General features: G+C 42.5%; 1 protein-coding gene across 1 annotated transcript in view; it reads right to left on the bottom strand.

Moving 5' to 3' along the window:
* Positions 1-6,749: 6,749 nt before the first annotated feature.
* LOC115438892 (transmembrane protein 184C-like) overlaps positions 6,750-24,433 on the bottom strand; it is a 31,163-nt gene continuing 13,479 nt past the window's right edge. The window contains exons 5-11 of the mRNA XM_030162775.1: positions 15,783-15,857; positions 14,338-14,431; positions 11,223-11,335; positions 11,033-11,132; positions 9,028-9,105; positions 8,492-8,585; positions 6,750-7,333 (exon numbers count right to left, since the gene is read on the bottom strand). Coding sequence (XP_030018635.1) covers positions 7,056-7,333; positions 8,492-8,585; positions 9,028-9,105; positions 11,033-11,132; positions 11,223-11,335; positions 14,338-14,431; positions 15,783-15,857 — 832 coding nt within the window. The 3' untranslated portion in view covers positions 6,750-7,055. The remainder of the gene's footprint in view (positions 7,334-8,491; positions 8,586-9,027; positions 9,106-11,032; positions 11,133-11,222; positions 11,336-14,337; positions 14,432-15,782; positions 15,858-24,433) is intronic.

The following is a 24,433-nucleotide window of genomic DNA, read 5'->3' on the forward strand; positions in this document are numbered from 1 at the left end:
AAGGCGTGCCGAGTTGGTTTTTGGACAGAACTATAAAAGTAAATGAAACCAACTTTTCATCAGAGCTTTTTCCACCCTCGCTGCTCTCAACCACGCAAAGAGCTTTCTCCAAAGAGCTTTATCATCTTCGCTGTTCTCAACTTCTCCTGGCGAGCTTTCCAGAACCAGCCGCCAGAGCCAGCTGTGCACCTCCTCCAGCCAGCAGAACTTCAGACCTCCAGCGTGAGCACGTCGCGTCACAGCCTGGTCCTGCTTCGAACTCCGTCAGAAAAGTCAAGACCCGCAGCCTTCAGAAGACATCATTCCAACTTCATTCATCCACCATCAAGGCCGTGCCAGCTGCTACATCCACTTACAACTTGTAAGAAAACTTGCTCCTGATTTATCTGAGTTGGTGTTATTCCAATTTAAGTAGGTTTACCTCAATGTAACCTCACTAACGTTATAATACCTTGAATATAGCCCTCTGCCAACTTAATCTACGTATTCTCCTGTCCATAATCTCCTGTTCCCTTTTATCATATCTGTCTCTTGTCTCTATGTTATTTGTGTGTCTTAGTTTAGTTTTAGTTTTAATTATGTATATGTGTATAAATCTGCTGCCTCAGTCAATTATTTGTGTACTACCTTTTCACGCATGGGTTCCCTGTGCAGTCAATGAACTATCAATCTTTGCAAGATTTCCAAATTATTGTTTTGGGTTGATTTAAGTTTAAGCTTAGTTATAAATCTATAATTAAATTAATCAATGAATCAACACTCCATTCTTAAATAATTTGGTGTCCTATTCTTGCTACATATGTTTTGTTGTAATGCCAAAGCAATCACCTCATCTGCAAAACAAATCTACCCACAGGTAGAGATAAAGGAACCTTGAAACTTGACTAACATGTGCAAAACAAGGTTAGAATCATTAACGAAAACTAACGAAATGACCAAAACTAGAATGGTTAAAACATTTTCGTTAACTGAAATAAATAAAAACTATAATTAAAAGAAAAAAACCATAACTAACTGAAACTGTATTGTGTGTTTACAAAACTAACTAAAATGGATAAAACTTATGGATCCAATTCCCTTGGTTTTGGTCTTTGTCAATGTCAGATTGATGTTCAATGGATTTCTTTGTCTCTCTCAGTTTTCTGTGCTGTCTCCATACGACACTTTTTGCTCCGTCACTTGTGTTCACTTGTGGTTTCCAGTCGTCTTCTGGTCCCCACTCTACCTGGAAACATGGAGACTAAAGCAGCAGAGTCCTGTCTGGGATTGATTTGAATAGGAGCACAGAGAAGAAGAGAAAAGAGACCACTGAACTACAACTGAACTACAACTGAACTACAACTGAACTACAACTGAACTACAACTGAACTACAACTGAACTAAAACTAAACTACAACTGAACTACAACTGAACTACAACTAAACTACAACTAAACTACAACTAAACTGAAACTAAAACTACAACTAAACTAAAACTAAACCATTTTGGGTTCTGTCAAACTGCGCATGCTGTCAAACCGCCGGCGGATCTACTCTCAGAAATCCAGCCTTTTAACTACTTATTTCTTGCCTTTCAACGCTTACTCACTTGAACCCAACCTCTTAATTGTGTCTTTTTAACTTGACGCTATCAACCCAAACCTCCATCAGGACAGGTCAGTATTGTCAGTGGATCCTTACCTCTGGCTGTCACCCATCGCTTCCCGCGCTCTGCCCGGTATCTCGCTGCTTCCACCATGGCGTCATCCTCATCAGCTGGAGATAGTCCTCTCGTCCAAGCAAACAAAACCCTGGTAAAGGCTTACCAAACTATCGCGGACCTCAAAGAGGAAATACTGCGCCTCTCCGCAGAACTCGCGGAGAAAAATGCCCAGCTCTGTGGTTTCTCCAGCCGCCTTCCCACACTGTCCAGTCTGTTCCTGAAAAGCGCAGAGAAGCCCAAAGACTCCTGTGATGATACGGTGTTATGGGATCCTTCCTCTGCCTGTTCTCGTCCCCCGTGTTCTACACCCTGGTCTGAAGTGGTGATTCGTGGCCGCAAAAAGAACACGAGCAAAGACTCACCACCGCCGACCATCAACACATCAAACCGCTTCGCCGTCCTGTCCGTGGAGAACGCTCCGGCTCCCCCCGCCACAGCTGGTGTGCCCCCCATCCCACCTGGCTCTGTCCGGGAACCGGCTCCTGCTGACACCGTGGCTGCCACCGAGCTGATTACCGGCGACGGTCCTAAAGCCGGTCCTCCTGTAAAGCCGTTGAACAAGGGTCCCCGCTCCTCGGTCCGCTCCTCGGTCCGCTCCTCTGCCCGGCGCCGCCTCCTCCGAGAGGCCGTCTGCCGTCACTCCGACGGCCCACCCGTGGAATGTCCACCTAGAGAGACCAGGAACCCTTCACCTTCAACACCGTCTCCTCGACCACTTTTCCCTCCGACCACCGCTATCCTCGGGGACTCCATCATCCGTCACGTCCGTTTCTTTAACGCCATAACCAGGTGTTTTCCTGGTTCCACCGTCACCTCCATCCTCCATGAACTCCCTCAGCTGCTGCTCTCACTGCCGTCCACCGTTACCCGGATCATAGTTCACGTGGGCTTCAATGACACTTCTCTTCAACAGTCCGAAGTGATGAAGGTTCATTTTAAAAATCTCTTTGATAAACTGAAAGGATGCGGGAAGGCTGTTTTCATTTCCGGGCCCCTCCCCTCCTTTGCCCGTGGTGTGGGCCGTTTCAGCCGCCTCCTCAGCCTGAACACCTGGCTCCAGTCCGCCTCTGCTCTGAACGGCTTCAGTTTTATTGATAACTTTAATCTGTTCTGGAACCGCCCCTCCTTCTACAAGTCCGATGGTGTCCACCCTTCTAGACTGGGCAGCAGGGTCTGGGCTCAAAACATCCAACATGTGGTCCTGACTAAAACCACACCCACACCAATGTGACTATGCCCTCCCTCTTCTGCTGCAGTCACCTGCTCCCCCTGCTGGTCACATCTAATATCACCACGTTCAGAGTCTCCTATAAAATCTGTAGTGAGAATAAACAACACCCCAGCTGATCTCTCCTCCTCTCCCAGGCCCTCACTGTCCACCTGTCAACTAACCACCTCAGTGAATTCCTCTTCTCCTTCCCCATCTCCAGCAGCCTACACCTCTGCCTTGCTCTTCCCCATTCCTGTCATATCCAGGTCTTTTATGGGGTCTCACTCTGCTAAAGGCACCGTAGGTGGTTGACACAAATCCCATTACACCCAGCGGACACGAACACCATGATGTCACCACCACCTAGCCGGTTTGGATTACTAAATGCACGTTCCATTGCCAATAAATCCTTCTCCCTAAATGAGCTTTTTACCAACAGGAACTTGGATGCATTATTCCTGACGGAGACGTGGCAAAGGGATGGGGAGTTCATTCATTTAAATGAACTGTGCCCTCCTGGCTGCTCTGCTGTTGGTCAGCCCCGCCCCTGTCGCCGGGGCGGTGGCCTTGCTGTAGTGCACCAGGACAAATACATATGCAGAGGGATGAGCACCGATGACTTTCACTCATCTGAGTCACAAATGATCCAGATTGGCTCGTCCAGTGTGTTTTACTGTTTCTTAATCTCCCGTCCCCCTGGCCCTGCTGGTGCCTTCTTAAGCGATTTCAGTGATTTCCTAACATCAATAATAAAACTGGAGAAGGTTTTAATTCTTGGGGATTTCAATCTGCACATTAACAACAATTCATCCAGCCCAGCAATGGAACTTTTAGCCATGACTGACACTTTTAACCTCAAACAACATGTATCTGGCCCCACCCACAGGAAAGGCCACACCCTGGACCTGGTTTTCTCATTGGGCTTACACGTCACAAATGTGTGTGTTGAGGATGTCCACTTGAGTGATCATTGTGGTGTGTTTTTTGACTTATGTGTGCCTCTTGAGCCCAAGCCTGCACCTAGAAGGGCCAAGAGGAGGATCATTACAGAGTCCACAGCCCAGGATTTCCGTGCCCTGTTTAACCCTAGTCTTCTTAATGAGTGTCCTGATGTTGATGAGTTTATCCAGTGCTTCTCCACACACTGCAGCTCTATTCTTGACCAGGTGGCTCCCGTGAAAACTAATGTCACTGGTAAGTGGTCTTGTCCCTGGATAAATGAAAACATCTTAAACCTAAGGAGAACTTGTCACAAAACTGAGCGTCTTTGGAAATCAACCCAGTTGGAAGTACACAGGTTACATCTGAAAGATCTCATAACCTCATTAAATAAAATGATTAAGGAGGCAAGATCCAGCTACTTCCACAAACTTATAGCCACAAACAAGAAAAACCCCAAAGTAATCTTTGACACAATCCAGTCCATTGTGTCCCCTGCTGCCCCCCCCCCCCGTGCTCTGTAAAGCTGACAGCAGTGACTTCCTAAACTTCTTCACAGACAAGATCAGGGATATTAAACACAATATCCCACCACCCTCTGGCCGTCTGACCCTATCTGATCCCCCTCTCCAAACCTGGTCCTCTTTCGACCCTGTGACACTGGAGGACATCTCAGCACTTTTATCCAAAACGAAACCCTCCTCCAACTCTGCAGACCTCCTCCCCCATAAGCTCCTTGTCGGTGTCTTTGACACTATTGGACCATGGGTCACAAAGTTTTTTAACCTGTCGCTCTCAACTGGTTTGTTTCCCAGCTCCTTCAAACAGGCCATCATAGAACCTAAACTAAAGAAAACCACACTGGACCCCACAGACTTCAAAAGCTACAGGCCCATTTCAAAGCTCCCCCTATTGGCCAAAATCCTTGAGAAGGCAGTGTCTAAACAACTTACAGCTTTTCTGGAGACACACCAGATCTATGACACTTTTCAGTCTGGGTTCAGACAACGCCACTCAACACAAACCGCACTATTAAAAGTGTCTAGTGACATCCTGATGGAGGCTGACTCCGGGAAATCCACGGTCTTGGTCCTGCTAGATCTGTCCTCGGCCTTTGACACAGTGGACCATACCATAATGATTGAGAGACTGAGGGACCTGGTAGGGATGTCAGGTCCTGTGCTAGACTGGTTCTCCTCTTACCTGACTGGCAGAAGCTTCACTGTGTCAATAAACAACTTCCAATCTGACTCAGCGGATCTACTGTGTGGTGTGCCCCAAGGCTCTGTCCTGGGACCAGTCCTATTCTTACTCTATGTCCTCCCACTTGGCCACATTATCCAACAGTACAGTGATGTCTCCTATCATCTATTCACAGATGACATCCAGATGTACTGCTCCTTTAACTCCTCTGAGCCCCACAAACTGAGTTCCTTAATCATCTGCTTGTCAGAGCTGAAGCAGTGGCTAAATGAGAACAGCCTCCAGCTGAACTCCAGTCAAACACAGACCCTCATCATTGCCCCGGATAGTGCAATCCCAGGGATCAAACATCACCTTGGAGACCTGAGTTCCTCGGTAAAGACCAAACTGAGGAATCTGGGAGTCATCTTTGACCAGGACATGTCTTTAGAATTCTACTCCAAACACCTAGTCAAAAACTGTTTCTTCCACCTACGCAACATCTCCAAACTCAGATCTATGGTGTCCACAAATGAGCTCGAGATGATCGTTCACGCTTTTGTGTCTTCTCGCTTAGACTACTGCAACAGCCTGTTTACATGCTTAAACAAGAAGGAACTGGCCCGTCTACAGTTTGTCCAGAACTCTGCTGCCAGGCTCCTGACCCGCACAAACAGGAGAACCCACATCACTCCCATCCTTAAATCTCTCCACTGGCTCCTGTTCTATATCGTCTTCATTTCAAAATTCTTGTGCTAACTTTCCGGGCCCTACATGGCCAGGCCCCTGCATACATTGCTTCCCTGATCCAGCCCTACAGCTCGACTCGTAGCCTGAGGTCTTCAGGACAGCACCTGCTGATGGTTCCACACACCTGCTGATGGTTCCACACACCTGCTGATGGTTCCACACACCTGCTGATGGTTCCACACACCTGCTGATGGTTCCACGGACCTGTTTTAGCACACGCGGTGACAGGTCTGTTAAAGCTGTGGCACCACGTCTATGGAATGACCTGCCTCTACACCTACGGTCCATGGACTCTGTACAGAGCTTTAAGAAACACCTCCAAACCCTCCTGTTCAAAAAGGCTTTTAGTCTCCCACCTGACCCAGGACCACCACAGACTGATTACACTCTATGTATTCATCATAACGTACTCCATGTGTCGTCCCCCCTCCCCCAGTCTCTCTATATCTCTATCGCTCTCTCTTTTCTCCTCCTTTACTCTCTCTCTCTCTTTAACCCCAACTGGTCCAGGCAGACGTCCATCCTTCAGGAGTCTGGGTCTGCTCCAGGTTTCTGCTGTTAAAGGGAAGTTTTTCCTTCCACTGTCACCAATCACAAGTGTTTGCTCCTGAAGGATTCTGTTGGGTCTGTAGAGTTCATTTGATTCTGATTTGAACTGATAAAGCACTTTGTGACTCTGTCTGTGAAAAGTGCTCTATAAATAAAATTTACTTTACTTACTTACTTACTTTAAACTAAACTAAACTAAAACGAAGCATTTAGAAGAAAACGAAAACGAATCAAAACTATCAAACCTGCTCTAAAAACTAATTAAAACAAACTGAATTACAGAAAAAAAAAGTCCAAACTAAATCAAACTAAACTAGAATGAAAAATCCAGAATTATTCAAACCTTTCTTTCTTTTGAAATCAATAAAGTTGATCTTCTCTTCTCTTGTCTTCTCTTCTCAAACAGATCGCTTTCATTCTTTTCAACAGCTGGACATACATTTATTAAAATGACATCATTTGACTTCAAATACAGATTTCATACATTGAATCTGGAGAATTAGGTGAAAAATAGTTCAGGTTTGTTCAAACACATGGCTTTGACATCACAGAGTGTGAAGTGTCTTTGAGTTCAGAGTAAATCCATCCATCTGTCCACGGTTACAGCCAGAGTCACTGTTCAGAACCAACCCTTCAGGTGAGTCCACGTCTGCATTTTCCTGTTGCCGTTCCAGAACACACCTGCCGTGGTTCAAACAGGAGCGTACAGATGAGAAGCCTCCTCCTACTGGGGTTCACCTGCAGGTGGGGGGGAGGAGCCGTCGCTGTCGTCCTCCCAGGACGAAGACGTAAACCCCGCAGGAGCAGAGATAGAGTGAGGGGCGGGGGTGTGTCCTAGGCCTTGGTACCGCCCACTGGAAGAAGGCGAGGACGGCATAGATGTGGCCGCCGCCACCAGAGGATCCTGGGAGCTGGCCGTCAGGAGGCCGGTGTGTTCGGTGTGTTCAGGCCTCGCCAACGTTCCAAAGTACATCTTATTTGGACGACCCAGAAACGTACGACCTGAGGGAGGGGTCAGAGTTACTGATGGGGTGGGAGGGGTCAGAGTTACTGATGGGGGGGGGGTCAGACTTACTGATGGGGGGGGTGGGTGTTAGAAAATATGGGTAGGCCGTCTCATTTTTGGGACTTCTTTTCCGATCACACTCTTAATCTGTCCAGTTCATCTCTTATATTTCAGTAACTCCCCCCAAAAAATTTCGTCCCAGTCCGTACAGTTTTAGACCCCCCCCACCTCCATCTTTAGGGTGCCCGTCCGCCCAGTGCAGAAAACCCATTTTTAATGGAAAATCCTGCATTTGTGGGTATCTGCTGAAGTGCATTAAAGGGAGGGTACCAGGTGGGTACTGTAGGATCAGATGTTCTGAGTGCAGATCTGTGAAATCAGACTAGGACAGAAAGAAATCTGAAAAAACCTGGGATTGGACCTAAAGATGGCAGTGGGGGGGGGTCTAAAACTGTACGATTTGGGCCAAAACTTTTTTGGGAGTTACTGAAATATAAGAGATGAACTGGACAAATTTAGGGTGTGATCGGAAAAGAGGTCCCAAAAATGGGACGACCTAACATATCCATTCTGCAATATATCGCAATATTTCATTTCACAATACTGTATCAATATTAAAACATACTGTACTGATATTTTTAGGAATTTATTCAAATGCAGATATGGTGGAGGTTCATTTTAGTTTTTTTGTTTTTCTTTATTGTTTATATTTTATTTATTATTATTTAACACTCATCCTAAAAGCACTTTTTTCTGTCTGAGGCAGATGTTGGTTCCTTTGTTTGGATTGAACTCCAATCCTGTTCTGATGTTAGTTGTGAACTCATAGAATCTGAACATTTGAACAGGATCTGAAACTGGAATGTCTGGAAAACAGAATTTCAGTTTGAACACAGTTGGAACATTTGCTGATAGAACATTAGATCCTGTTGGGATCAAATACAAATGTGTTTAGGATTTGTGCAGATTTATGATGGAATTCAATTCTTCAAGGAAATAAACATTAAAAAAAGAAAGAACCAAAAAACTGCCTTTTTAACAGTATCATGATATATCGTGATATATTGTATGGTGATCCTAGTATTGTGATTAGTATCGTATCACCAGATTCTCCCCTACACACAGCCCTAGTATCGTCTGTATCAGACACTCACCCACATGGCGGACCTGCTCTGTGACATCAGCTTGGATGTCAGAGAAATCCCACATCGCCAAAAAACTGTCGAAACACGAGCCCTCCTCTGCCTCCTGGAAGATGCAGTACACATTCAAACCTGTTCTGGTGTATGTGCTTTGGTTCAGTGTTCAGTTTTCATATAACTTTTTATTTTAACTCCCTACATTTTCAGACAAATATCTGTATTTTGTACTCTTTACATTTTCAACACAGGCTTGTCTTGGGTACAGACAGTTTAGAACAGTAGATGAAACATCGTATCCATGACAGTCTAAACCAGGGCTGTCCAACCCTGGTCCTGCAGATCCACTATCCTGCATGTTTCAGATGTTTCCCTCTTCCAGCACACCTGATTCAAATGATAACCCTATCCTCCAGCTCTGCAGAAGACTGATAACGACCGTCAGGTGTGTTTGAAGAGGGAAACATCTGAAACATGCAGGACTGTGGCTCTCCAGGACCAGGGTTGGACAGCCCTGGTCTAAATGCTCCATAAATGAGCTGAGTGTTTACCTGGACGTAGGGTTTGTAGGTGAAGGTGTAGTGGTGAGCGATGGCAGCCAGGAACATCTCTATGCAGATGATGAAATCCTGTTCAGAAAAACACGTCTGAATAGTGCTGATCGGTTCAGATGATATTAGCTACTGACAGTCATCCCTTCTGCACACATGCATTAAACTGTCATCAGTACTGACAAGGACACAAACAAAATTAGCATGGCAAGAAATCTTAACAGGGTCCAAGCCCCGCCCCCCTCCCCCAGGTTACGTTGACTGGGTCACATTTGCAGCATTTCCACGACGTGGTACCGACTTGATTTGACTCAACTCGACTCAGCTTTTTTTGTGTTCCCATTATGGAAAAGGACCTGGACTCTGGTACCTGGTCCTAGTTCTTTGGAATCTGGTACCTGGTACTAGTTTTTTGGAATCTGGTACCTGGTACTAGTTTTTTGGTACCTCCTCCTCTGAGGTTCCAGGACTGGGGACCAGATCCTAAAGGTGACACTGTGTAAACACTGCAGAGCTCTGATTGGTCAGAGTGGTGTGTGTGCCCCGCCCTTTTCCAGTAAATCTGTCAGTAGGTGAATCCACATGATGACAGTCTGTAAAACTACACCATGGTTTGTCCAGGAGGTTCAGACGCAAACATTCAGCAGGAGTTTGACCAGACAACAGGCAACCAGTGAGTTTATCAGCAACTGTGAGCAGAGCACACAGAAGGAACGCACCGCATCGCTATGACGACCAGGGACTGGAAAGAGGGAGGATCTGGAATGGAAAGGGTCTGGAAGAGGACCTGGTACCAGAGTGGAAAGGGTCTGGAATAGGACCTGGTACCAGAGTGGAAAGGGTCTGGAATAGGACCTGGTACCAGAGTGGAAAGGGTCTGGAATAGGACCTGGTACCAGAGTGGAAAGGGTCTGGAATAGGACCTGGTACCAGAGTGGAAAGGGTCTGGAATAGGACCTGGTACCAGAGTGGAAATGGTCTGGAATAGGACCTGGTACCAGAGTGGAAAGGGTCTGGAATAGGACCTGGTACCAGAGTGGAGTCTAGCCGGTTCCAAGTAGTGGAAATGCAGCAATTGATCCAGTTGAAGCAGCACAATGTAACTCAAATCTTGTTGTCCAACTGAACATCCAAGGGTTTTGTTGAAAGCCCCCTTGAGTCACCTTCAGCATTGTTTCCTAATCTTATGGAAGAATACCGAATTTGGATTTGAGCAAAGTCTAAATTTGTGTCTTTCATCCTATTAGTTTATGACTCCCACAGCTGAATAAACACTCAGCAGGCCTCCACTGGTCTTTAAAGACCTCAGGCTGAACACAGTGATGGAGCGTCAAACTGAAGCCCAATCCAAATTCACCCCTTGGCCCCTCCCCGTTACCCCTACCCCTCCATTTTGGGTGATTCTCAATGTGTTGGAGGGGAAGGGCTAAGGGGGAGGGGCTGTTTGGTAACAGGAAGAAAATAGTTCAAATTGTGCTGAACTTTCTTCAGACATTTCAGGTTGTTCATGTTTGTTCAGGTTAGTCACATTTTATTGGTACAGGAGGGTTTGTAAATGTAAATATTTTCATAATTTAATGTTTTTTTTGCACTAAAACAAAGACAAACATTTGTAGTTGTCATTATTTACAGACATAATGTCATATTATTTGTTCCATCAAACCCAGTAGTAAATCTGCAGTGGTTCTTCTGTGTGGGTTCTTCTGCTGTTATTATTGGACTGTAGATCAGATTGGTCTGGATGTGGAACCCACACTAACATGAGTTCCACAGCCTGGACTGTGGAATTTAGACACTTTGGAAATTCATCCCAGGGGTGGGACTGGAACCTTTGGGGGGACGCATTCAGGCCCGGGACACATGTTTGACAGCCCTGGGTTTGATGCTCCTGTTCTTCATAGTTTTCTGCAGTTGTGTTGGAACAGTTCCAGGTCAGAGTACCTGTAGTTCCAGTTCAGAGTACCTGTAGTTCCAGTTCATTGTACCTGTAGTTCCAGTTCAGTACCTGTAGTCCAGTTGCCACAGCTTCCACACTGTCCCAGTCCCAGGTGTGTTTGTCGGAGATAACACCAACTTTGACCAGGAATGCGATCAGCACAGCCTGCCTGAACACAACCACACACACACAGACGGACATGTCAGCTCTGGCCTCCTTCTGCTTTGTGTTCAGCCTGTACCAGTAGTCCCATCCTTACCAGAAGGACACAAACACCACCAGTTTGACACACAGGAACTTTCCCACAGGTCTGATGGGGGTCAGCTCTTCCCTGAGAGCACAGTAGAGCAACACCAGGCAGTACATGGCAAACTGGAGAGAGAGAGAGAGAGAGAGAGAGAGAGAGAGAGAGAGAGAGAGAGAGAAAGCAAGTCAGTCATGTAGGAAACACAGACTTAAATCCCATTTGGCATCAACCCTTTAGCCCCTGATGTGTCTGTGGTGAGCATTCTGAAAATACGATTTACTTATTTATTTATTTTAGAATTCAAGTTTTTATTATTTTATTATCTGTTTTATTAAATAATGGTTCTTTGAATCATCCTAAAAGCACTTTTTTCTGTTTGAGAGGCAGGTGGGAGTTCCTTTGTTGGGATTGAACTCAAATGCTGTTCTGATGTTAGTTCTGTTGCAGAGCTGTCAACCGATCACCACCTGGTGGTGAGTTGGATCCTCTGGCAAAGGAGGAAACCAGACCGACTCGGCAGGCCCAAACGTGTTGTGAGGGTCTGTTGGGAACGTCTGGCAGAGCCCAATGTCAGCGTGGTCTTCAACTCCCACCTCCGGGAGAGCTTCTCCCAGATCCCGGGGGAGGCTGGGGACATTGAGTCCAAGTGGACCATGTTCTCCACCTCCATTGTCGAAGCGGCTGCTTGGAGCTGTGGCTGCAGGGTCTCCGGTGCCTGTCGTGGCGGCAATCCCCGAACCCGGTGGTGGACCCCGGAAGTAAGGGATGCTGTCAAGCTGAAGAAGGAGTCTTATCGAGCCTTGTTGGCTCGTGGGACTCCGGAGGCAGCTGATGGGTACCGGAAGGCCAGGCATGCTGCAACCCGAGTGGTTGTGGAGGCAAAAACTCTGGTCTGGGTGGAGTTTGGAGAGGCCGTGGAGGACTATCGGTCAGCCTCGAGGAAATTCTGGCAAACCGTCCGGCGCCTCAGGAGGGGAAAGCAGTGCACCACCAACACTGTTTACAGTGGAAGTGGGAGGAGCTGACCTCGACTGGGAATGTTATCGGACGGTGGAAGGAATACTTTGAGGACCTCCTCAATCCCACTGTCACGTCTTCCATTGAGGAAGCAGAGGCTGAGGTCTCAGAGGTGGACTGGTCCACCACCCAAGCTGAAGTCACTGAGGTGGTTGGACAGCTCCTCGGTGGCAGGGCACCGGGGGTGGATGAGATTCGCCCTGAGTCCCTTCAGTCTCTGGATGTGCAGGACTGTCTTGGTTGACTCGTCTCTGTAACATGGCGTGGCAGTCGGGGACAGTCCCTCTGGATTGGCAGACCGGGGTGGTGGTCCCCCTTTTTAAGAAGGGGGACCGGAGGATGTGCTCCATCCACAGGGGGATCCCACTCCTCAGCCTCCCGGGGAAAGTCTATTCCAGGTACTGGAGAGGAGGATCCGACCGATAGTCGAACCTCGGATCCAGGAGGAACAATGCGGTTTTCGTCCTGGTTGTGGAACAGTGGACCAGCTCTATACTCTCCATCAGGTGCTCGAGGGTTCATGGGAGTTCACCCATCTGGTCCACATGTGTTTTGTGGATTTGGGGAAGGTGTTGGACTGTGTCCCTCGTGGTATCCTGCTGGAGGTGCTTCGGGAGTATGGGGTCCAGGGCCCTCTGTTAAGGGCAGTCTGGTCCTTGTATGACCAAAGCAGGAGCCTGGTCTGACTTACTGGCAGTAAGTCAGACCTGTTCCAGGTGCATGTGGGACTCCTGCAGGGCTGCCCTTTGTCACCGGTTCTGTTCAGAATTTTTATGGACAGAATTTCTAGGCGCAGCCAGGGGCCGGAGGGGGTCCGGTTTGGGGACCACAGGATTTCATCTCTGCTTTTTGCAGATGACGTTGTCCTGTTGGCCTCATGGAACCTGGACCTTCAGCATGCCCTGGGGTGGTTTGGAGTGGGATGAGGATCAGCACCTCCAAATCTGAGACCATGGTTCTGGACCAGATAAAGGTGGTCTGCCCTCTCCGGGTCGGTGGAGAGTCTTTGCCCCAAGTGGAGGAGTTCCAGTATCTGGGTCTGGTTCAGAGTGAGGGAAGGATGGAGGTTCAGATTGACAGGTGGATGGGTGGAGGTTCAGATTGACAGGTGGATGGGTGGAGGTTCAGATTGACAGGTGGGTGGGTGCAGCGTCTGCAGTGCTGCAGTGCTTGTATGGGTCTGTTGTGGTTCAGAAGGAGCTGAGCCCAAAGGAGAAGCTCTGCATTTACCCTCAGTCTACGTTCAGACCCTCACCTGTGGTCATGAGCTGTGGGTCAGGACCCAAAGGACCAGATCCAGGACCCAAAGGACCAGATCCAGGATACAAGCGGTCCAAATGAGTTTCCTCCGTAGGGTGGGCGGGTCCACCCTTAGGGATGGGGGAGGAGCTCAGTCACCAGGGGCGGAGCTCAGAGTGGAGCCGCTGCTCCTCCATATCCAGAGGAACCAGCCGAGGTGGATCAGACATCTGGTTCAGATCCTCCTGGACTCCTCCTGTTCTGGGCATGTCCCACCAGGAGGAGACCTGAGGGAAGACCTGGGACACACTGGACAGACTATGTCAGTGGACTGGACTGGGAACGCCTCAGGGTCCACCTGGAAGAGCTGGAGGAGGAGTCTGTGGAGAGGGAGGAGTCTGGGCATCCCTGCTTAGACTGTTACCCCCATGACCTGGCCCCAGACAAGCGGCAGATAATGGATGGATGGATGTTAGTTGTGAACTAATAGAATGTGAACATTTGAACAGGATCTGAAACTGGAATGTGTGTAAAACAGAATTCCAGTTTGAACACAGTTGGAACATTTGCTGATAGAACATTAGATCCTGTTGGGATCAAATACAAATGTGTTTAGGATTTGTGCAGATTTATGATGGAATTCAATTCTTCAAGGAAATAATCATTTAAAAAAAAGAAAGGAACAAAGAATTGCCTTTTTAACAGTATCATGATATATGGTATCGTGGTCCTAGTGTTGTGATTTGCATCGTATCACCAGATTGTTGCAGAAACACAGCCCTAATTCTGACACAATAGTAAGTGCATTTAGTATCAGTGTTAGAACTGGGATCAGCCTGGGTTGGACTCAGAATTAAATCACACTATTTACCAGCTGTGAAATGTTGTTGATGATGACCAGGTAGGACCAGGCGTTTCTGAAGCTGAAGTTGGCTTCATCATAAACACCACAGAGCTGACAGATCCTGCAGAGGAGAACAAAAAAACTGAATCACACATTCAGCAACTGACATCTGAAACAGCAACACTTTACAGCACAGGTGGCAAACATGTGGCCCAGGGTCCAAATCTGGCCCACTAAAGGGTCCAAATCTGGCCCTCCAAGGGGTCCAAATCTGGCCCACCAAAGGGTCCAAATCTGGTCCTCCAAGGGGTCCAAATCTGGCCCTCCAAGGGGTCCAAATCTGGCCCACCAAAGGGTCCAAATCTGGCCCTCCAAGGGGTCCAAATCTGGCCCACCAAAGGGTCCAAATCTGGTCCTCCAAGGGGTCCAAATCTGGCTCTCCAAGGGGTCCAAATCTGGCCCACCAAAGGGTCCAAATCTGGCCCTCCAAGGGGTCCAAATCTGGCCCACCAAAGGGTCCAAATCTGGTCCTCCAAGGGGTCCAAATCTGGCCCTCCAAGGGGTCCAAATCTGGCCCACCAAAGGGTCCAAATCTGGCCCTCCAAAGGGTCCAAATCTGGCCCTCCAAAGGGTCCAAATCTGGCCCTCCAAGGGGTCCAAATCTGGCCCTCCAAGGGGTCCAAATCTGGCCCACCAAAGGGTCCAAATCTGGCCCTCCAAAGGGTCCAAATCTGGCCCTCCAAAGGGTCCAAATCTGGCCCTTCAAGGGGTCCAAAACTGGCCCTCCAAAGGGTCCAAATCAGGCCTGTGGGTTGAATTTGTGAAATGTAAAAATGAGACTGAAGATATGAACAATCATTGATGTTAAAATCAGTTTAAGTTAATTCAACCTAAAGTGGGTCAGACCAGTGAAACACAATCAGAATAATTTATAAACCATGAAAACTGCAATTTTTTCTCTTTGTTTTAATGTAAGAAAAGTAAAATTACACCAAAATATTTACATTCACAGACTAGCTTTATAAAAAAAATGTGAATAACCTGAACAAATATGAACAACCTGAATTATCTACAGAAAAATCAGTGCAGTTGGAACAATCTTCTGCCTGTTCAGTGTCTTGGTAGATCTGATCTGTAATGCACATGGATTAAACATAAGTTGAGGCAAAATATTGATCAGATTTTTCTTCTTAATATTATTTCTTCTTATTTTTCTTCAGAAATTTCAGTTTTTTCAGGTTATTCACAACTTCTTTGTTTGGCTAGTTTGTAAAATGTAAATGTTTTCATAATTTAATGTTATTTTTTGCATATAAAACATTTGTAGTTGTCATTATTTCTGGGTTCTTCTGTTCTTATTTGACTGGTTGGGTCCACTGCAGATCAAACTGAGCTGAATGTGGAACCTGAAAGAACAGGAGTTGGACAGCCCTGATATAAGTGTCAGTTTTTTATCAGAGTGTAAAACTCACAGTGCGATCACTGTGGTTACAGGTCGGACCACCGTGTACTGGAGGACTCCCAGTTTACAGCGAAACAACAGCACCCTGAAGAAGGACAGAACACACATGAGCATAAATACTGGACAGAACATATACTGACTGTTAATGGAAACTCTGAGGTACAAATGTCTGCATATTTCTACTTGTATAAATGTCTTTATATTTCAACTTGTATAAATGTCTGTATATTTCTACTTGTATAAATGTCTGTATATTTCTACTTGTATAAATATCTGTATATTTCTACTTGTATAAATGTGTGTATATTTCTACTTGTATAAATGTCTGCATATTTCTACTTGTATAAATGTGTGTATATTTCTACTTGTATAAATGTGTGTATATTTCTACTTGTATAAATGTCTGCATATTTCTACTTGTATAAATGTGTGTATATTTCTACTTGTATAAATGTCTGTATATTTCTACTTGTATAAATATCTGTATATTTCTACTTGTATAAATGTGTGTATATTTCTACTTGTATAAATGTCTGCATATTTCTACTTGTATAAATGTGTGTATATTTCTACTTGTATAAATGTGTGTATATTTCTACTTGTATAAATGTCTGCATATTTCTACTTGTATAAATGTGTGTATATTTCTACTTGTATAAATGTCTGCATATTTCTACTTGTATAAATGTGTGTATATTTCTACTTGTATAAATGTCTGCATATTTCTACTTGTATAAATGTGTGTATATTTCTACTTGTATAAATGTCTGTATATTTCTACTTGTATAAATGTCTGCTTATTTCTACTTGTATAAATGTCTGTATATTTCTACTTGTATAAATGTCTGCTTATTTCTGCTTGCATAAATGTCTGTATATTTCTACTTGTATAAATGTCTGTGTATTTCTACTTGTATAAATGTGTGTCTATTTCTACTTGTATAAATGTGTCTATTTCTACTTGTATAAATGTCTGTATATTTCTACTTGTATAAATGTGTGTCTATTTCTACTTGTATAAATGTGTGTGTATTTCTACTTGTATAAATGTGTGTGTATTTCTACTTGTATAAATGTGTGTATATTTCTACTTGTATAAATGTGTGTGTATTTCTACTTGTATAAATGTGTGTGTATTTCTACTTGTATAAATGTGTGTGTATTTCTACTTGTATAAATGTGTGTATATTTCTACTTGTATAAATGTCTGCATATTTCTACTTGTATAAATGTGTGTCTATTTCTACTTGTATAAATGTGTGTCTGTTTCTACTTGTATAAATGTGTGTCTGTTTCTACTTGTATAAATGTGTGTATATTTCTACTTGTATAAATGTCTGCATATTTCTACTTGTATAAATGTGTGTCTATTTCAACTTGTATAAATGTGTGTATATTTCTACTTGTATAAATGTGTGTCTGTTTCTACTTGTATAAATGTGTGTGTATTTCTACTTGTATAAATGTGTGTGTATTTCTACTTGTATAAATGTGTGTGTATTTCTACTTGTATAAATTTGTGTATATTTCTACTTGTATAAATGTGTGTGTATTTCTACTTGTATAAATGTGTGTATATTTCTACTTGTATAAATGTGTGTGTATTTCTACTTGTATAAATGTGTGTGTATTTCTACTTGTATAAATGTGTGTGTATTTCTACTTGTATAAATGTGTGTATATTTCTACTTGTATAAATGTGTGTGTATTTCTACTTGTATAAATGTGTGTGTATTTCTACTTGTATAAATGTGTCTATTTCTACTTGTATAAATGTCTGTATATTTCTACTTGTATAAATGTGTGTCTGTTTCTACTTGTATAAATGTGTGTGTATTTCTACTTGTATAAATGTGTGTGTATTTCTACTTGTATAAATGTGTGTGTATTTCTACTTGTATAAATGTGTGTATATTTCTACTTGTATAAATGTGTGTGTATTTCTACTTGTATAAATGTGTGTATATTTCTACTTGCATAAATGTGTGTATATTTCTACTTGTATAAATGTGTGTATATTTCTACATGTATAAATGTGTGTATATTTCTACTTGTATAAATGTGTGTATATTTCTACTTGTATAAATGTGTGTATATTTCTACTTGTATAAATGTGTGTGTATTTCTACTTGTATAAATGTGTGTATATTTCTACTTGTATAAATGTGTGTATATTTCTACTTGTATAAATGTGTGTATATTTCTACTTGTATAAATGTGTGTATATTTCTACTTGTATAAATGTGTGTGTATTTCTACTTGTATAAATGTGTGTATATTTCTACTTGTATAAATGTGTGTATATTTCTACATGTATAAATGTGTGTATATTTCTACTTGTATAAATGTGTGTGTATTTCTACTTGTATAAATGTGTGTATATTTCTACATGTATAAATGTGTGTATATTTCTACTTGTATAAATGTGTGTATATTTCTACTTGTATAAATGTGTGTATATGTCTACATGTATAAATGTGTGTGTATTTCTACTTGTATAAATGTGTGTATATTTCTACTTGTATAAATGTGTGTATATTTCTACATGTATAAATGTGTGTATATTTCTACTTGTATAAATGTGTGTATATTTCTACTTGTATAAATGTGTGTATATTTCTACATGTATAAATGTGTGTGTATTTCTACTTGTATAAATGTGTGTATATTTCTACTTGTATAAATGTGTGTGTATTTCTACTTGTATAAATGTGTGTATATTTCTACTTGTATAAATGTGTGTATATTTCTACTTGTATAAATGTGTGTATATTTCTACATGTATAAATGTGTGTGTATTTCTACTTGTATAAATGTGTGTATATTTCTACTTGTATAAATGTGTGTGTATTTCTACTTGTATAAATGTGTGTATATTTCTACTTGTATAAATGTGTGTATATTTCTACTTGTATAAATGTGTGTATATTTCTACTTGTATAAATGTGTGTATATTTCTACATGTATAAATGTGTGTGTATTTCTACTTGTATAAATGTGTGTATATTTCTACTTGTATAAATGTGTGTGTATTTCTACTTGTATAAATGTGTGTATATTTCTACATGTATAAATGTGTGTGTATTTCTACTTCTATAAATGTGTGTATATTTCTACTTGTATAAATGTGTGTGTATTTCTACTTGTATAAATGTGTGTATATTTCTACTTGTATAAATGTGTGTATATTTCTACTTGTATAAATGTGTGTATATTTCTACATGTATAAATGTGTGTATATTTCTACTTGTATAAATGTGTGTGTATTTCTACTTGTATAAATGTGTGTATATTTCTACTTGTATAAATGTGTGTATATTTCTACTTGTATAAATGTGTGTATATTTCTACTTGTATAAATGTGTGTGCATTTCTACTTGTATAAATGTGTGTATATTTCTACTTGTATAAATGTGTGTATATTTCTACTTGTATAAATGTGTGTATATTTCTACTTGTATAAATGTGTGTATATTTCTACATGTATAAATGTGTGTATATTTCTACTTGTATAAATGTGTGTGTATTTCTACTTGTATAAATGTGTGTATATTTCTACTTGTATAAATGTGTGTATATTTCTACTTGTATAAATGTGTGTATATTTCTACATGTATAAATGTGTGTGTATTTCTACTTGTATAAATGTGTGTATATTTCTACTTGTATAAATGTGTGTATATTTCTACATGTATAAATGTGTGTGTATTTCTACTTGTATAAATGTGTGTATATTTCTACATGTATAAATGTGTGTATATTTCTACATGTATAAATGTGTGTATATTTCTACTTGTATAAATGTGTGTGTATTTCTACTTGTATAAATGTGTGTGTATTTCTACTTGTAGTTGGCTGTAGTTCTTCCTAGTGTACTTCTTGCTGCCTTAGTGCTGCTCGTTCAGCTCATGCTCAGTTGTCCTGTTGTCATGGTTCATTACACATGGGTCGCTCTGTTTACTAAAGTGGACCAAATACACACTGAGTAATACTCAGAGGGTCTGTGCACAGTCTGAGGACTGGTTTGGAAGGCCTATATAAAGGCCCCAAAAAGGCCTACATAAAGGCCCAAAAAAGGCCCATATAAAGCCCCAAAAAATGCCTATATAAAGGGCCAAAAAGGCCTACATAAAGGCCCAAAAAAGGCCCATATAAAGGCCCAAAAAAACGCCTATGTAAAGGCCCCAAAAAGGCCCATATAAAGGCCCAAAAAGGTCTATATAAAGGCCCAAAAAAGGCCTATATAAAGGCCCAAAAAAGGCCCATATAAAGGCCCAAAAAGGTCTATATAAAGGCCCAAAAGAGGCCTATATAAAGGCCCAAAAAGGTCTATATAAAGGCCCAAAAAAGGCCTATATAAAGGCCCAAAAAAGGCCCATATAAAGGCCCAAAAAGGTCTATATAAAGGCCCAAAAAGGCCAATATAACGGCCCACAAAAGGCCTATATTAAGGCCCATATAAAGGCCCAAAAAGGCCTATGTAAAGGCCCAAAAAAGGCCTATATAAAGGCTCCAAAAAGGCACATATAAAGGCCCAAAAAGGCCTATATAAAGGCCCAAAAAGGTCTACATAGAGGCCCAAAAAGGCCTATATAGAGGCCCAAAAAGGCCTCTATAAAGGCCCCAAAAAGGCCCATATAAAGGCCCAAAAAAGGCCCATATAAAGGCCCAAAAAGGTCTACATAGAGGCCCAAAAAGGCCTATATAGAGGCCCAAAAAGGCCCATATAAAGGCCCATATAAAGGCCCAAAAAGGTCTACATAGAGGCCCAAAAAGGCCCATATAAAGGCCCAAAAAAGGCCCATATAAAGGCCCAAAAAGGTCTACATAGAGGCCCATAAAGGCCTATATAGAAGCCCAAAAAGGCCTCTATAAAGGCCCCAAAAAGGCCCATATAAAGGCCCAAAAAGGTCTACATAGAGGCCCAAAAAGGCCTATATAGAGGCCCAAAAAGGCCCATATAAAGGCCCAAAAAGGTCTACATAGAGGCCCAAAAAGGCCCATATAAAGGCCCAAAAAAGGCCCATATAAAGGCCCAAAAAGGTCTACATAGAGGCCCAAAAAGGCCTATATAGAGGCCCACAAAGGCCCATATAAAGGCCCAAAAAAGGCCCATATAAAGGCCCAAAAAGGTCTACATAGAGGCCCAAAAAGGCCTATATAGAGGCCCAGAAAGGCCCATATAAAGGCCCAAAAAAGGCCTCCAGTGTTAGTCCAGTGAGTACCTCACCCACCAGCCTCCACCACACCCACTGGTGGAGGCCTGTCTGCGCTGCAGTGATCCACACCACAGAACAGTGCACTACAGTATGAGTGGAACAGGATTCCACAGGACACCACCTGATGCCTGGTCAGACGCATACGCCACCAGAACACCGCCTGCATGGAAGCAGAGGCCTGACCTGGTACTGACAGCTGGACTGTGTGTTTGGCAGGTGACGTTTTCTGTTGTTCACTTTTTGGTTTGGAAATTCTTCTGGAAACTTCACATTTGTGTTTGTGTGCCAATATCCTAAACAAATGATTCAGATGAACAAATCCAGTTTAGGGTTTAGTTTAGGGGGCGGCCACGCCTCAGATGGTAGAGCGGGTCGTCCAATAACTGAAGGGTTGGCGGTTCAAATCCCACTCTGTCCATGTGCTGTTGTGTCCTTGGGCAAGACCCTTCCCCCTCCTGTCCTCCAGTGCTGCTGCTCACACTGGGGTATGAATGTGTGTGAATGTTTGGTGGTGGGAGGGGCCGTGGGTGTGGACTGTCAGCCACACCCTCATCAGTCTGCCCCCCCCCCCCAGGACAGCTGTGGATGCAGATGGAGTTTACCTCCACCAGAGGGAGGATGTGAGAGTGGATGGAGAATGGATCCACTGTACGCACTTTGACTATGTGTTCACAGAAAAGCACTAGAGAAATCTAATCCATTATTATTATTATTATTATTATTATTATTACTATTAATATTATTATTATTATTATTATTATTATTATTATTATTATTATTATTATTACTATTATTATTATTACTATTATTATTATTATTATTATTATTATTATTATGTTTCAAAATAAAAATTATGTCCAAAAATATGGTCTCAAAGTTTTCACTGACTGTGAATGTACATGTGCATAAATACTGGATGTTCTCTGAATACTCAGAGTACTGTATGAATATGTGCATAAATACTGGATGTTCTCAGAATACTCAGAGTACTGTATGAATATGTGCAGAAGTACTGGACAGTCAGAATACTCAGAGTACTGTATGAATATGTGCATAAATACTGGATGTTCTCAGAATACTCAGAGTACTGTATGAATATGTGCATAAATACTGGATGTTCTCAGAATACTCAGAGTACTGTATGAATATGTGCAGAAGTACTGGACAGTCAGAATACTCAGAGTACTGTATGAATATGTGCAGAAGTACTGGACAGTCAGAATACTCAGAGTACTGTATGAATATGTGCATAAATACTGGACAGTCAGAATACTCAGAGTACTGTATGAATATGTGCAGAAGTACTGGATGTTCTCAGAATACTCAGAGTACTGTATGAATATGTGCAGAAGTACTGGACAGTCAGAATACTCAGAGTACTGTATGAATATGTGCAGAAGTACTGGACAGTCAGAATACTCAGAGTACTGTATGAATATGTGCAGAAGTACTGGACAGTCAGAATACTCAGAGTACTGTATGAATATGTGCAGAAATACTGGACAGTCAGAATACTCAGAGTACTGTATGAATATGTGCAGAAGTACTGGACAGTCAGAATACTCAGAGTACTGTATGAATATGTGCAGAAGTACTGGACAGTCAGAATACTCAGAGTACTGTATGAATATGTGCAGAAGTACTGGACAGTCAGAATACTCAGAGTACTGTATGAATATGTGCAGAAGTACTGGACAGTCAGAATACTCAGAGTACTGTATGAATATGTGCATAAATACTGGACAGTCAGAATACTCAGAGTACTGTATGAATATGTGCAGAAGTACTGGACAGTCAGAATACTCAGAGTACTGTATGAATATGTGCATAAATACTGGATGTTCTCAGAATACTCAGAGTACTGTATGAATATGTGCATAAATACTGGATGTTCTCAGAATACTCAGAGTACTGTATGAATATGTGCAGAAGTACTGGACAGTCAGAATACTCAGAGTACTGTATGAATATGTGCAGAAGTACTGGACAGTCAGAATACTCAGAGTACTGTATGAATATGTGCATAAATACTGGACAGTCAGAATACTCAGAGTACTGTATGAATATGTGCAGAAGTACTGGACAGTCAGAATACTCAGAGTACTGTATGAATATGTGCAGAAGTACTGGATGTTCTCAGAATACTCAGAGTACTGTATGAATATGTGCAGAAGTACTGGACAGTCAGAATACTCAGAGTACTGTATGAATATGTGCAGAAGTACTGGACAGTCAGAATACTCAGAGTACTGTATGAATATGTGCAGAAGTACTGGACAGTCAGAATACTCAGAGTACTGTATGAATATGTGCAGAAGTACTGGACAGTCAGAATACTCAGAGTACTGTATGAATATGTGCAGAAGTACTGGACAGTCAGAATACTCAGAGTACTGTATGAATATGTGCAGAAGTACTGGACAGTCAGAATACTCAGAGTACTGTATGAATATGTGCATAAATACTGGACAGTCAGAATACTCAGAGTACTGTATGAATATGTGCAGAAGTACTGGACAGTCAGAATACTCAGAGTACTGTATGAATATGTGCAGAAGTACTGGATGTTCTCAGAATACTCAGAGTACTGTATGAATATGTGCAGAAGTACTGGACAGTCAGAATACTCAGAGTACTGTATGAATATGTGCAGAAGTACTGGACAGTCAGAATACTCAGAGTACTGTATGAATATGTGCAGAAGTACTGGACAGTCAGAATACTCAGAGTACTGTATGAATATGTGCATAAATACTGGACAGTCAGAATACTCAGAGTACTGTATGAATATGTGCAGAAGTACTGGACAGTCAGAATACTCAGAGTACTGTATGATATGTGCATAAATACTGGATGTTCTCAGAATACTCAGAGTACTGTATGAATATGTGCAGAAGTACTGGACAGTCAGAATACTCAGAGTACTGTATGAATATGTGCAGAAGTACTGGACAGTCAGAATACTCAGAGTACTGTATGAATATGTGCAGAAGTACTGGACAGTCAGAATACTCAGAGTACTGTATGAATATGTGCAGAAGTACTGGACAGTCAGAATACTCAGAGTACTGTATGAATATGTGCAGAAGTACTGGACAGTCAGAATACTCAGAGTACTGTATGAATATGTGCAGAAGTACTGGACAGTCAGAATACTCAGAGTACTGTATGAATATGTGCAGAAGTACTGGACAGTCAGAATACTCAGAGTACTGTATGAATATGTGCAGAAGTACTGGACAGTCAGAATACTCAGAGTACTGTATGAATATGTGCATAAATACTGGACAGTCAGAATACTCAGAGTACTGTATGAATATGTGCAGAAGTACTGGACAGTCAGAATACTCAGAGTACTGTATGAATATGTGCATAAATACTGGATGTTCTCAGAATACTCAGAGTACTGTATGAATATGTGCAGAAGTACTGGACAGTCAGA

Source organism: Sphaeramia orbicularis, chromosome 18, assembly GCF_902148855.1.
Source record: "Sphaeramia orbicularis chromosome 18, fSphaOr1.1, whole genome shotgun sequence".
Lineage (NCBI taxonomy): Eukaryota > Metazoa > Chordata > Actinopteri > Kurtiformes > Apogonidae > Sphaeramia > Sphaeramia orbicularis.